Source organism: Aspergillus luchuensis, chromosome 4 (assembly GCF_016861625.1).
Source record: "Aspergillus luchuensis IFO 4308 DNA, chromosome 4, nearly complete sequence".
NCBI classification, from domain to species: domain Eukaryota; kingdom Fungi; phylum Ascomycota; class Eurotiomycetes; order Eurotiales; family Aspergillaceae; genus Aspergillus; species Aspergillus luchuensis.
The window spans coordinates 2,514,507-2,528,680 of NC_054852.1; the positions used below are offsets into that span (position 1 = coordinate 2,514,507).

The 14,174-nt window shown below is 51.6% G+C and overlaps 3 protein-coding genes across 3 annotated transcripts; all 3 read right to left on the minus strand.

Annotated features, from left to right (window-relative positions):
* Window positions 1-426: 426 nt before the first annotated feature.
* AKAW2_40882A (uncharacterized protein) lies at window positions 427-1,812 on the minus strand (the record flags this gene model as incomplete). The annotated part of the gene is made up of 1 exon (XM_041689260.1): window positions 427-1,812. The coding sequence occupies one exon, from the start codon at window positions 1,810-1,812 to the stop codon at window positions 427-429; it is 1,386 nt and encodes a 461-aa protein (XP_041542962.1).
* Window positions 1,813-2,718: 906 nt separating this feature from the next.
* Window positions 2,719-10,007, minus strand: AKAW2_40883A (non-ribosomal peptide synthetase; the record flags this gene model as incomplete). Its single annotated transcript, XM_041689261.1, has 7 exons — window positions 2,719-4,589; window positions 4,647-5,341; window positions 5,392-6,520; window positions 6,585-7,279; window positions 7,336-9,541; window positions 9,587-9,786; window positions 9,847-10,007. The coding sequence occupies 7 exons, from the start codon at window positions 10,005-10,007 to the stop codon at window positions 2,719-2,721; spliced, it is 6,957 nt and encodes a 2,318-aa protein (XP_041542963.1).
* Window positions 10,008-10,300: 293 nt separating this feature from the next.
* Window positions 10,301-13,880, minus strand: AKAW2_40884A (type I polyketide synthase; the record flags this gene model as incomplete). The annotated part of the gene is made up of 4 exons (XM_041689262.1): window positions 10,301-11,763; window positions 11,818-12,465; window positions 12,538-13,179; window positions 13,247-13,880. The coding sequence occupies 4 exons, from the start codon at window positions 13,878-13,880 to the stop codon at window positions 10,301-10,303; spliced, it is 3,387 nt and encodes a 1,128-aa protein (XP_041542964.1).
* Between the last annotated feature and the right edge of the window lie 294 nt (window positions 13,881-14,174).

The following is a 14,174-nucleotide window of genomic DNA, read 5'->3' on the forward strand; positions in this document are numbered from 1 at the left end:
GAGATTTTATTTGATGAAAAGCAGCGAGCGTTGAGAATGATTACAGCATCGCATGTTATCCATGTATTGTTATATATTATATTTTAGGAGTAAATTAGTAGCTCAACTAGAAAACCGAGTGACATAATTACAATAATAGAATCATATGAACATATTCCGACAACTACTCAGTCCATCTTCGATACGATACAACTGCAAGATAATTATGGAAGAAAACATTAGTACTGTCATTTAAATCTAACCGTCATCATGACTCGTGTTCCGGCACGATCATCTTCTCTGGTCTTCTCTTCTTGCTGTATGCCAAAGCAACCATGACGCTGTCTCATGCATATATACAACAAAACACACAATCGTCACGGCATCATAATATAAAATCAGCGCAAACGCAAATTCATGTAATGCAATGCAAAACATATCAATAATCTAACCATCTTTCCATGCGGTATACCCGACCATCTCTACTAAATACCGTTCTCGACCGATCATCACCTGCCGGCCCTCAGTATACAAGAAATCCCGAACAAGGTCTAAGAGTCGGGGATGTTCGATCTCAGGCAGACTGCGTAGGTCTGCCAGCGTCAGAGTGATCTCCGTATAGTCCGCGCAGAGGCGGAACAAATTATGATGAAAGTCTTTGGGCACGGAGGAATGGGTCGCGAGCCAGCCGCAGAGGGAATCGAAGAGGTGGTTATGGACGATGAAACTAAGCAGAGAGTCGAGGGAAGACCAATCGACGTCGATCATAGCGGTTGGATGAGGCGTGAGGGCGTTTTGCATGGCAATGACGGACGCCAGCGTGTCAAGGAGGACGCTGTCCTTCTCTTCGTCATCTTCTTTGCTTGCTTTGAAATCGGGGATCAAGCCCCAGTGGGGCTGCTCGGTCACAATGGGACGGTCGTAGCCCAGCTGGACTCGCCAGAACTGGTTACAGCCTACTTCGAAGATCATGCAGGGGATGAGCATTACGTATCCCCACCATCGCTTGCAGGTGAGCATGGAGGCTGCTCCTGCGACGAGGCCTGTGATTCCGCTAACGAGCGAATGTAATTGGAAGTATTGGAAGCGACGGTGGAGGCGATCGCGAAAGGGTGTGATGGCGGAGGAACGCGTGCATGCACGGTCGTGTCCGTAGAATCGCCAGATGAGGTAGAGGGACCAGACGGCGTTAAGGACGCCGTATGCTGCAGCGAAGGAGTTTCCCACAAAGCCAGACAGAAGATTACTGATATAATAGACATGGCGATGAGCTCCCCAGATAGCCATTATTGTACCGGTGCCGACAAGAAGGGCACCGATGCCCAGGAAAACATCCATGACGACGCGATCGATAAGTTCGGAGCCCAATTCGCGAAAACTGACGCCAAGGCGGCGGTCAATGAGCCGGACAGAGGCTTGATCGACGGGGACGGAAGGGGGCAGGTTGAGGTACTGCAGTCGCAGAGCATGGAGGTATTGTCGTTCTTGCTGCAAAATGCGGACATTTCGCCAACTGAGGATGCCATCCCAAAGGGCAGCGACACTGATGAGCAAGGCTAATGGGCCCCCGATGGCCATGAAGATAACCGCATAGAGCGGGACCGGCACATCGTTCCACACATTAGCGGCGAAATCACCCGCGTTGGCGAACTCTAGAAAGCCCACGCTGGCCAGTAAACTGTTCCGGTACCACGCCGGGCTGATGAGACGGAGTTTCCGTCGCTGGCGGAGTAAAGTGACCCGGGAGGGAGGCAAGTCACTTGTTTCATGCTCCTCATGATGGATGGCCTTGTCCGAGACCAGAGGAGATAAGGTGTCCTGCGAGGGGGGCATTGGGTGGTTGGGTCAGAAGACCAGAGGAGACAAGCTCCTCTTGCGGGTGTGGAACCGGCAGGATGGAAGGTTTGGACACCAGACGCGACCGAAGGAAGAGAGGGAAAGGGAAGGGGAAGAAGAGGAAAAGAAGGGAGTAGGAGAGAAGAGAGGGAGAAGAGGAGAGGAGGAGAGGAGAGGGGGGAGAAATCCGGATGGAGAGAAGAGGGGAGGGAGAGGAATGGAATGTTGGTGGAACGAGTCGATCCGGTCGGTCGGCGAGCGAGTCAAGCAAAGCAAAGCAAAGTCCCAGCAAAAGCCAAAAAGGCACCAGAAAAGCAAACGCAAAGCAAGAAAATAGCAGCTCCACGGAAGGCGCGGGATGGCCCGGCCCTGATTGGCTCATGGCCCGAGGAGGTTCCGCACTTGGCGTGCCTTATAGGGCTGAGCCAAGTCGCGTTTCCTCCCCGGTATCTCTTAGACTGTTTATGTTATTCTCTTTTTGTGTTTTGTCGTAGTTCGGGACTGGGTTGGGTCATGTTCGTTGTAGGATACATAGGGCAGACTGGGGGTGGGTTGGCTCTCTTCGAAGAGAGAGGATTGGCATGGCAGGGTGAAGTGGAACGAGCCAAGGGGGAAGCGAGGAAACGGGCAGCCAGGCATCCGTTCTTTCCGTTTCTGTATGATGACGATAGTGAAAATTCTTCCATCATATCCTTATCTCTCTTTCTCCACCTCTAAGATATGCACACGATAAAGGATCTGTGCCCCAAAGCGTTACACATTCTGGATAGCTACTATTCAGGTATAACAGCGGAAGATTTCTACTGCGCAAGGACCTTCATAGCCAAGTAGTCTGCCATTCAGAATTACGTTTCAGGCTTTGGTAGATATATCCACTAGCATATACACCCCGAGTAAAGACGCCTAGACAAAAACCCCTTTCCCCTCGATCAAACGGGCCATATCAGCGAGTCTCTTGGTAGCCACCAGCTCGGTTACTGGTAGTGCGACCTTATATTGCTCCTTGATTGCGCGCTGCAAAATCACAATCAGCAGCGATGTACCCCCAACTTGAAAGAAGTCAGAGCTGGGAGTAAGGGTCGGAGAGGCAGAGGCAGAAAGGACACCTTTCCAGACCTCGGCAAGACTGGCCTCCATAGATGTCATTTCTCGGCTAGTCGGGGTCACCACATTAGATTCATCAATAGGCAGCTGGCAGATGGCAGTTCGGTCCACTTTGGAGTGAGAATCCAATGGTAGTTCCTCCAAGACTACAATAGCTGAAGGAACCATATAGTCTGGTACAGGCAGACGCATCAAGAGGTTGTCCAACAGCATTTCCTGGGAGTTCTTCTGAGACGTCTGATTGGAAAAGACAACATGAGCAGCTAAAAATTGATCCTCACCATGTTCTCTCAGGGTGACCGCAGCATTAGTTAAGAAACCCCCAGAAGCCTCGATCAAGGCGTTTTCGACCTCTTCTAAATCAACCTGGAAGCCGCGAACATTGACCTGAGTGGCACCATCTGAACGGCCAACCAGGATAAGGGCACCGTCCTTCTGTAGGTAACCACGGTCTCCAGTGCGATAGACGGTTTCCCACTTGGTGCTTGTGAAGTTGCTGTCCCATTGAGAAAAGGGAGACTCAATAAACCTCTCCTTCATTGTACTATCCATATTGCCATAGCAATCAGCAATACCAGCGCCCCCGATGAGCACCTCGCCTGGGACACCAACTGGAAGAGGCCGCAGCTCGACATCCACGATGTAGATTGCCTGGTTGGGTGAAGCATACCCAGCGGCGACGGGTGACTTCGCGTCTGACTTGCGATACTCAACTAGACCCTGCCAAGTAGAACCGAAACATGTTCCAGCCGGACTGTAGAGGTTGAGAAGCTGGAGAGACGGGCTTTCAAGAGCACGGAAGCTTTGCAAGAGCTTCTGAGGGACTATTTCACCTGTTGTGATGGCGAGGGTCCAGCGAGGACAGTCTCGAAGTTGTTCCGCTGCACAGCTGAGCCAATTCTGGTATTCGGATGGAGCCGCCAACGTGTAACTGATGTTTTCTTCTTGCATTGTTTTGGCAATCTCAACGGGGTCTCCCTGTCTGTTGGCGGACAGGATGATCAAGCTTCCACCGTTGCACAATACATCGAGGGTTTGCGTGAGCGACAGATCAGTGGAATTGGCCGAGTGCTGAAGCGCGACTAGTGGTCTCTCGTTCGAGAAGTTGTACTGCATTGAAGAGGCCTCAAGCTGGGGGATGATGCTTGCATGCTTGACTAGGCTAGGCTCAAAGGTAGAGCCACCGGTTAGCAGAATAATAGCGGGCGAGCTACCATCTGCCAAGTTTGGTGTGCGCGGAATGTGCTGGCGTGTAGCCACTGAGGAGATATCCAACACCCTTGGCATGGGAGCTTGAAGGGATCTGGCCTTATCGACCGTAGATTGATCAACAAGTAGCAATAACGGTTTAGCCTTATGGATTGCACCCTGTGCCCGATCGATGGAGATACGATGATCAAACGGCATATAGACCGCACCAGCACGGAAGACAGCCAACATTGAGCAAATCGAATCAACACTAGGCTCCTGCATCACACCAATAAAAGAGCCCTTCGGGGTCCCTGCCTGGCGCAAAGCCGCGATAATCGAGTCAATGCGGCGGCTCATATCGTTGTAGGTTAAGCTCTTGCCACTGCCATCCTTGAGGGCAAGATTGCTTCCGTTTTGCTGGATCATCTGGTCAATCCTATGAACGACAGTTCGTGGCCATTGCATAGGCGCTACAGGGCCTATGGAGAGATGTTAGTTAGTATTCAGAAGGCTAGAGGAAAGGAAGGATGATATACCTGTACCAAGTTCCAGCGCCCGCGAAATATCTTCGGGTGGCCACAACTCAGAAGTTGCTAGAGGTACATCGAGGTTCGTAGTGAGCTGCTCTAGAAGATAGACAAAGGATTTGACAAGAAGATCTGCGTGCTCCAGGCTGTATAGTCCTTGCTGCACCTCCAAGCCGACGGCAGTCTCGCCCGCACAGTTTTCGGTAATGTCCAAGTAAAGGTCAAGCCCGGTACAAGAGTTAAGGGACTTATCTGGATTACAGGTAGCATTGCACCATGTAACCTGATCTTGCCTTTCAACGCGATGCTGTATCATTGCCTGGAACACCGGTGGAACATTTGCTGAGCGGTCCAACTTGAGTTCATTGATGAGGACATCAAAAGGCAGCGCCGAATGCTCTAGAACGCCCTCAATTGCATTTCGTACCGTATTAAGATAAGGCCCAAGCTTTGTGTTAATGCCTGGCCTCTCCAGCCGGACTGGCAACGTGTTATGCGCGCACCCCATGGATCTTCCCAGAGCCAGGTCGTTACGGTCGGCATCGATGCCAAGCAATACCTGGTTGGTGTTGGGCAAGAGACGGAACAGAAGCACACCCAAAACGGCAGTATAGAGGTCGGAGGTAGCCGAATGCCTATCCTGTGAGATTTGTTTGAGCAGAGAAGCCTGCTTCGACGAGAGACGCATATCCGATCGATGGGTGCTAGATGCTACGGTCAATGACTACTCCTTTGTCGCACAGATGATACTCACCGGTATTGAGTTTGAACTGGTCTGACTGGGGCCTTGGAAAAGGCAAATAGTTCGAGTGGGTGGTTTTCTTCTTTGATCAAGGCTTTGAAATAGTCAATATGTTTCTGGAAACGCCCTTCTTTGTAGTCCCGGAATTGCGCTTCCGCAAAGAAAGAGTACTGGGCCTCTTGGGGAAGGCGAGGTAGACTCTGTCCCAGATAGGCTTGATTCATCTCGTCGAGCAAAAGCGAGGCACTGCTATCATCGAAGGTGATCGGATGATTGCCAATAATCATATAGTGTTCTCTGTTAGACAATGTCAGAAGACGGGTTCTCACAAGCTGCCAATCACCGAGGTCATAGGCATGGTGTCGCATAGCATCCAACTCCCGGTATACCTCCTCCTTGTTGGTGATTCGCTTAGTCTCAAGCTGGACAATAGACCGAGATAGAATTCCCTGCATAGGAACGTCATGATCCTGTCCTCCCCAGAAGAATCGGGTACGCATTGCTTCATGTCGGTCCGCAACCGTGATGACCGCCTTTCTCAGTCTGGGCAGATCCAAGGCACCTTCAATGTGCCAGCAACGGCCCATGTTAAGGGCTGAAGGATCTTGTAAGGCATGCTGCATGAACCAGAAACGGGCTTGGCTGAAGGACATAGGAACAACTTTCTCGGTGGCCGACTGGATGGTGGACTGGCGCAGATCCAAGTCAATCGAAGGTTCGCAGGTGCTCTCCTCTTCGGGCTCAGTGTCACTGGTTCCATAGTGGGATGATGTGTCCACGCTTTCACTGTCTGAGCTGGACGAGATTGAGTCCTTGCTGTCTGACAGAGGGATGGCTGACTCGACCCCAGACGTTGCAGCTGCTGGTGCTGCTGGCTTCCCGCCTATTGACTGATCTAGGTTTCTGATGTCGAGTACAGTCTCTGGGATATCTTGGAGACAACCCTTCACCAAAGCGACAATGGAAGAGCCACCCAATATCTTGATAACCGGCATATCAATCTCCAATTCGCGGTCAAACCATTCGCGGATGTCAATGGCAACTAAAGAATCGATGCCTTGTCCAACCAGACTGCTGTTGGCATCGAGGGGCTGTTCCGTAGACATTCGAAGAAGGGTTTTAAGTCTTGCAGTAAAGGCACCTAGATAAACATAATGTTAGTAGGGTCTTCATTGTCCAGTAAAAGAAACTAGCAGTAATCTTACCGAGCACGATCCCTTCGACCTCCTCCATAGAACCGGCCTGCTTCAACAGGCCCCTGATGGAGGAATCCCCTGCGCCAGCACCCGCTTGGCCGTTGGTTCGCTCGAGGTTAATGTGGCTAAAACGAATATCACTCCTGTAACGGTTACGAGTAATATCACTCAGAACCTTTGGCGCGCAACCAGTAATCAATTCCGCACGATCGTGACAACTCGATTGACCCTCCTTGATGGCCTCAGCGAAGGCATAGCGGAAATCCGTCTCAGACATTAGGGAGACACCCATGGAAAGGAACTTATCACCCATGGTTTCGTCGGTGCGATCAATGTAACCCAAGCCCATGAGGGGACTGTAGGCAATAACCGAGCCAACAACTCCACGCTTCCGCCTATTAAGCGCTAGACCAGCCATGTACATGTTGGCTGCCGCATAGGTGCTTTGCCCTGTGTTACCGACGACGCCCGCAATCGAGGAAAACATGATGAAGAAGTCCAGAGCAGTATCGTAGAAAGCTTCATCCAGTAATTTGCTCCCAAGCACTTTGGGTTTCATCGACCGTTCCATGCTCTCAAATTCTACGTGGTCGAATTGCACGTCCTCCATGATCATGGCACCATTAGCCACACCGGCGATTGGGGGCATGCTGCGCCTGATCTGTCGGAGACAGCGTTGAAGAGAGTCGCGACAGGTGATGTCCCTAACGTAAAATCTGGATCAGTATAATTCATAGTCAGAGAAGATAGGAAATATTACAGTGAGAGCGCTCGAACAGTTGCGCCTAGATCTTCAGCCTTGCGAAGGAACGCAGGAGTAATTTTGGGGTTACGGCTTGCCAGGACAATGCAACCAGCCCCTTTACGAGCCATCCAGTGGCAAAGGGACTGACCAACTTCTCCAGTGAGACCAATCATGAGATAGGTTCGATCGCGGCGGAAAATTGGGTCAGCGTCAAGTTGTCTTAGATGAACAGGCACCGCGGGAACGTTCCAGTCAACCAGCTGGATGGCTTCTCTCACCGGATTGTGGAACGAGACCTCACCCAGCGGAATAGGATCGATTAACTCCAAGGCCAAGCTAGACGTGGAGGCTGACTGCCACGCATTTTGGAGAAGTTCACTGAGGACAGCCGGCCCAATCCCCGAGCGGGTGTATAGCTGGTTAGCGAAAAACGTAGTCGCCGAGGCATGCACGCCATGCGGGGGGACACAACCTGCAATGGCATCTGCCACGCGGGCACCCAAACCATTAGGGGCCTCGAGGTTGACAAAAGCAGAGACCTCGCTAGGCATCTTTTCTCTGACTAGGCGAGCGGGAAGGGCAGGGTGCAAGTACGTCCAGTTGGAGTTACGGCCAGACTGGCAAGTGGTGAACCACACATCAAGCCGGTCTTTCTCCGCGGCATCCAAAAGAGCGGCATGGAGCAAATCGTCTGGTTCATGAACCACTAGGGTACCATTCTTGGGTACCATAGCCAGCATCTGCTGGGTGACAATGTGGGTGGCTACGGTAATCAGAGCCAAGCGTCCAACCTCAGGGGAAAATGGCAACTCGATCTCCCAACCAGGCTCCACGGGTGTTGGAGACTCAGAAGACTGAGTCAAAGCCAAAACCATAGCTTGGGAATCATCCTGTCTTGTGCCAATGCAGAGCATGAAAGAGCCATTTGAGCCAAGCTTGAGGAACTGCAGTATAGATTGGCACACACGGATTGTTGGCAGTGTCGCGGCAACCCGCAAGGACGAAACCTCCTCCAACTGGTAAGATTCACCTGTGCTGGCCAATCGTAGAGTCGACACGAATGGGTTGACCTCGTGCATAATGGGCCGACGGACAGAGTTGAACCGCAGATTCTCCACCTCATTTGAATACAGGCGCGGGATAAGAGTCTGCTGGCCTTCTACTGCCACTTCGTTCTCATAACTCCATAGCAGCTTCTCAGTGGAGTTGTCCGCCGACCAAGTAAGAAGTAGTTGGTGTTTCAACAACGTCTCACACACCAGACATGCAGTGCCCGGATTGATAGAATCCACATCCAGCAACTGCACGTTTAGGTCTATCTTTTCCATTCGGACCACTCGCACGATGCCAGAAATCATAGTAGAATACGGGTCGCTAAAGCGAGCACCCTTGGTAACCCATAATACCCTTGCTGCCTGGTTCCAAAGTAACTTCAAAGCCTCCAACTTGTTGGCAGTCCACAACTTCATTACTGGGCCATCCAGGTCGGCGAGACTAAGCACGGTAGCTTTGGATGGAATGGACGAAGTAATCAGGGCCTCGAGGGAATGAAGACGAGTCACGACTGGAAATTTGGTCGATAGCAGAGTAGCAATCTGCTCTACTAACTGCACGGTGGCCAAAGACCTACCACCAATAATAACTAAGGGTGGCATCTCTTCTGGGAGCTCTACTGATGCACCCAACGGATTCCGCAATAGCCGCACACGTTCATCCTCCGCTTGCGCAGCCCAAACCGGGATATCATGGAGAACATCTTCCACGGGGGTGCAGGTGTCAATGCCAGAAAATTGGCATTGGCCCAGGAGGTTGTTCCAACTGTCTAATGTTAGCCGCCCAGAATCAGCGCCGCTCCACCATTCCGGGCAATCGCTCATGATAAGACCGAGGCGCAATGAATCATCCGCGAGAGGACTGGCGCTTATAAGATATCCACCAGGCTTCAACAATTGACGGATATTGGACAAAACCTGCTCCTGGTTCCTGGCCGTCTGGAGACCATTACCTACCAGAACGAGGTCATATTTTCCGGCGGTAAAGCCTTGAGCGGTAGGAGCCTGGTACATATCGAATGTCTTGAAGATCATGCGATCTGCGTACTGATAGAAGCGAAACTCGGCCTCACTGAAGAGGTTATCGGACACATCGGTAAAGGTGTACGAGGAGAAGGAGGTCCCCAGCGAGGAAACGATCATTTCAGTCATGGCTCCGTTTCCGGATCCTGTATAATATTAGCGTCGTCTTCCAAGCCGAACAGTAGATATACCAATTTCGAGGATATGCATGTGCGCGTAACGGTGGTTGATCTGCTTGACCAAATCGGCCAGACGCTCATGGACCCGCTTTATTGTGGGGGCCTCCTCATTCATGGAGATATAGTGCGCCAGAATGCCCTGTTCATGAACGAGGCCGGGAAGGCTCGGGCCAATCTCCGCTGCCAATTTTGCTTCCACAGAGTCCGGATGACTGTTATCAAAATTAGTGTCCAAACGGTCCCTAGGGATTGCGTCGCCGAGGTGTACTTACCGGCAGCTCAATTGCTCAATGAGCTGCTCTGAGTCGGAGATCCATTCTTTAGCAATGAAGGGGTGCTTGCCTACCGAGACCCGATCGATAACAGATGCTGCCCACTTGAGCAGCTGCTGATGGTGTGGCAGCGCCTTGCTTCGGTGCGTCGGAGTACACATCTCGCACAATCTGCGCAGGTAATACAGGGAGATTCGCTCCACATCTCCTGTCACTGCTGGATTCAGAGATACGGAGGCCTTGCCATCCCCCGTATTCGCACCATTGGGGAGTGCCGGTAGCCACTTTATGTGGCCCAGCAGCTGATTATCGTCCTGAGCTTGGGCAGGACTGAATGGTGCTAGCACGATGCCTTCTGCCTGGAGAAAGCTATGCTTACGGTCTTGGGTAAGAAGATGGAAAGACCCCTCAATTATGTTAGATACCTGATCCGCAACGTGGCTTTCCCACGGAATTATCTTTTGCTTCGAGCAAAGTCTAGGCGTCGTTGGATGCTGGTAATTCCTTGGAAGGGCGGAGAGTACTGATAGCCGACGTTTCTCATTTCCGAATAGAACCTTCCGGGGTTTTGCTCGTTCATATTGTAGTAGTCATCATGCTCGAGTAGCGGCAGTTTCTCGGGATTAGATCTGCCCAATTCGACTTCTATGGAGCCTTCAACATTTACCCGCAACGACAATTCTCCTTGGGGTGCTGACTCAACCGTAAATTGGGCTTTGATATGCGAGTCATTGAAGGCCAAGTTTTGCAAACTGGAGATACATTCAATGCTGGAACTGTCATCGTCGAATACAATTGGGCGTTTTAGCACTAAATCAGTCAACCGGAATAGTGCTATGGCAGCATCCCCAGCCACCGCTTTAATTGCTTCCAGCGCCATGACAATGTATGCAGTAGCAGGTAGAATCAGCTGGTTTTGCAGTCGATGCCCCTGTAGCCATGGTATCTCTGTTGGCTTCAAGATGTTCTTCCATTGTGCATTACCGGGGCTTCTCGTGGTAGTCAGACATGAACCTAACAATGTATTTGGATATGCGTCTGACAATCTGTTAGCCTTCCATGTGCGACATTCCACCCAGTAACGATTTTGGTGGTCAAATGGGTAGCTTGGGAGATCGACAAGGAGAGTCTTAGGTTCTTTGTCACCGGCAAGAGCGCTCTCCAGCCCATCGAAGTCAACCACACCCGTTCCCAGCTGGGTCCAAAGATATCCCACAGCGGTAGATAGCTCATCTACGTCATCCTTTCCACGGCCAAGAAGTCCAGTATACGGAATCTGCGTTTGCACCTCCCCTAGCGAATCCAACGCAGGACCCTTGAGTGCCGGGTGAGGGCCCACTTCAATTGCGATGTCAAGTGTCTGGATCTCCTTGGCAGCTCTGGTGATGGCCGGTAAGAAAAGCACAGTCTGTACCATATTGTGAACCCAGTAATCGGGGGTCAGATTGTTGGCATCCATGATAGTATCACGGTAAACACTGGAGAACCACGTTGGTCGGTCTCCCAAAGGCTGTTGGACTGAAATACCACAGCGCTCCATAGCCTCGAGATATGGATTGGCGCAAGGCAGCATGTGGTCTGAATGATAAGCCGTATCTACCCGTAGACGACGAGCAAATTTGCCTTGGCTAGTGCAGACGTCTACCACTGTCTGAACAACGTCCTCATCCCCGGACAGGGTAATGCTAGATCCCGAGTTTAGCGCCGCGATGGATATTTTGCCCTTGATTTCCTCCCGAATTTCCTCTTGATCAAAAACCTCTTGCACATCTTCTGCTGACACACCGATAGCGGCCATGCCACCCTTCGCACCACTTGGAGAAGCTGCGAGCTTGGCACAGACACCACGGAGATATGCCACGCGGATAGCATCACAGGTTGACAGGAGACCAGCGGCATATGCTGCACCAATTTCACCTGAATTTCACTTAGCATAGATCGTACTATACTGGGTGAATATTGCAAACATACCCGAAGAATGCCCGACGACTGCGTCAAGTTTGATCCCTGCTGCTTGAAGGAGATCAACCAGGACAATCTGGACAGCGGTGCAAAGAGGCTGAGATATAGCCGCTTCCAAGACCCTTGAGGACTCCCCTGTGGCCAAAATCTGGTCACTAATTTTCCAATCCGGGCGGTCATCTTCAGGGAGAGTGGCGAGACATTCATCTAAGAAAGCAATTTTATCGCGCACAAAGCTCGACGACTCCAGCAGGCGGGCACCCATCCGGGGCCATTGAGCACCTTGACCAGTAAATACTGCCAAAAGGCGAGGCTCAGTCGATTGGGTGGACCGAACACTCAGGTCCGCGGGCTCGGCATGTAAGACACTACCCATTTGGGCGATAATGCTCTCATAATCCCGCCCAGTGATGGCCTTCCTGTAAGGCAAAGTTGAGCGGTGATGTTGCAGCGTCCATGCAAGATCACGAAGGCTGGTTTCGGGCCTATCTACCAGGTAGTCGCGATGTTTGGAAATCATTTTCCGCAGAGAGGTGACTGAGTTCGCAGAAAAGAGTAAGGGCGTGTATAGTGTGGTTGATTGAGACGGTGCGGACATGATTGTCTCCGGAGGTACGTAAGACTCCATTATCGCATGGGCATTGGTGCCACCAAACCCTATTTTTGCGCTTTAGCCTTCTTGCATCATCGTGTGGTTATCTACTGATAAAAAAACGGCAATTGCCTTACCGAAACTGTTAACACTCGCTCTCCGCACCTGCGTAGGCTTCAGCGCCGGCCACTCCTTGACGGAGGTTGGGACTTCAAAGGCGCCGTAGAATGGGTGGATGTCAGGATTGAGCTCATTAAAGTGCATATTTGGAGGTATTTGTCCATGCTGTAGGGCCAGTGAAGTGCTAATGACACTGGCAAGTCCCGCCGCGCCCTCCGTATGACCGATATGTGTCTTGATTGAGCCTACCAACAGCTTCTGCTCTGGTTCCGTCTCCTTCGTGAAGAAGGCATGATATATAGCGGTTGCCTCTTGCGGATCTCCCGCCTTGGTTCCCGTGCCATGGGCGTGGAAAAACTGCGGCTGGTCCAGCGGGTTGTGTACATCGAGCCCGGCTCGGCGGTAGGTATCACGAATCAGCTGCGCCTGGGCAATGTTGCTGGGCATGGTGATTCCAGAGGTCCGGCCATCCTGATTAACGCCAGTCTCCCGGATGATGCATTCAATATGGTCATTGTCTCGCTGGGCCTGACTCAGCGTCTTGAGCACCACACATGCAATACCCTCCCCACGACCATATCCATCCCCTGCAGCATCCCACATCCGGCACCGGCCTTCTGAGGATAGCATGCGGAGGTTACTCTCAGATATATAATACACTAGAAATAACGTTAGGTTATCGGTTGGGCCGAACAGGGGATGGGTGCAGTTTTGGTGCCCACATACTTGGAGAAATCAGAATATTAACCCCGGCTGCTACGGCTATTCCAGACTGGCCACTCCGCAAGGTCTGAACCGCCTCGTGAATAGCCACCAGACTCGATGAGCATGCCGTGTCGATGTTCATACATGGACCGTGCCAGTCGAAGAAGTATGAGACTCGATTAGCTACAATACTTCGCGACGAACCCGTGGCCATGTAGGGCGGTGACTCATCGAGCTGGGTCTGGAGCATGCCAGGCCAGTCATCGCACATCTGGCCCACGTATACGGCTGTGTTCGACCCGCGCAGCGTCTCCATAGGTAGACCAGCAGCGGTTATGCCATCGTAGACAGTCTCCATGAGAAGTCTCTGTTGCGGATCAATACATTCGGCTTCTTTCGGGAGTATGTTGAAGAAGTTTGCATCGAACTCGCCTATGTCTTGCTCTAGTAGATATGAAAACTGGGCATTGCTAGTGCCATGGTGTGTTGGCTCGGGATGGTAGAACGGGTCTGTATTGAAGCGGTCTTTGGGAATCTTCTGCAAGACATCACGCTGTTGCTTCAGCATCTCCCAAAGCTTTGAGGGAGTATCACAGCCTCCGGGAAACCGGCAGGCGCTACCAACAATGGCAATGGGCTCTTTGGATTTATCCATGGTGACTCGCAAAGTCTGCTCTGGGTCAATGGGCTTGTGGCTGCCCGGGGGTCAAGTAGAAGATGGGATGGAAATTGTACGGACAAATTCGAGGAGACCGGAAGCTCTACTCGTGGTTATAACCTCGGACTCTTAACTACCATGCTTCTGAGGAGAGCCCAGACATGTTTGGTTTCTGGGCGATGCACAGATCTCCGGGCAGCGTAACTATTCTGGGCTAGTGATGCCCGTAGCTGGTCAACGTGACGTCTCTCACCCTGCAGCGACTTTTGGTGAGCCACTTTAATCTTTGTT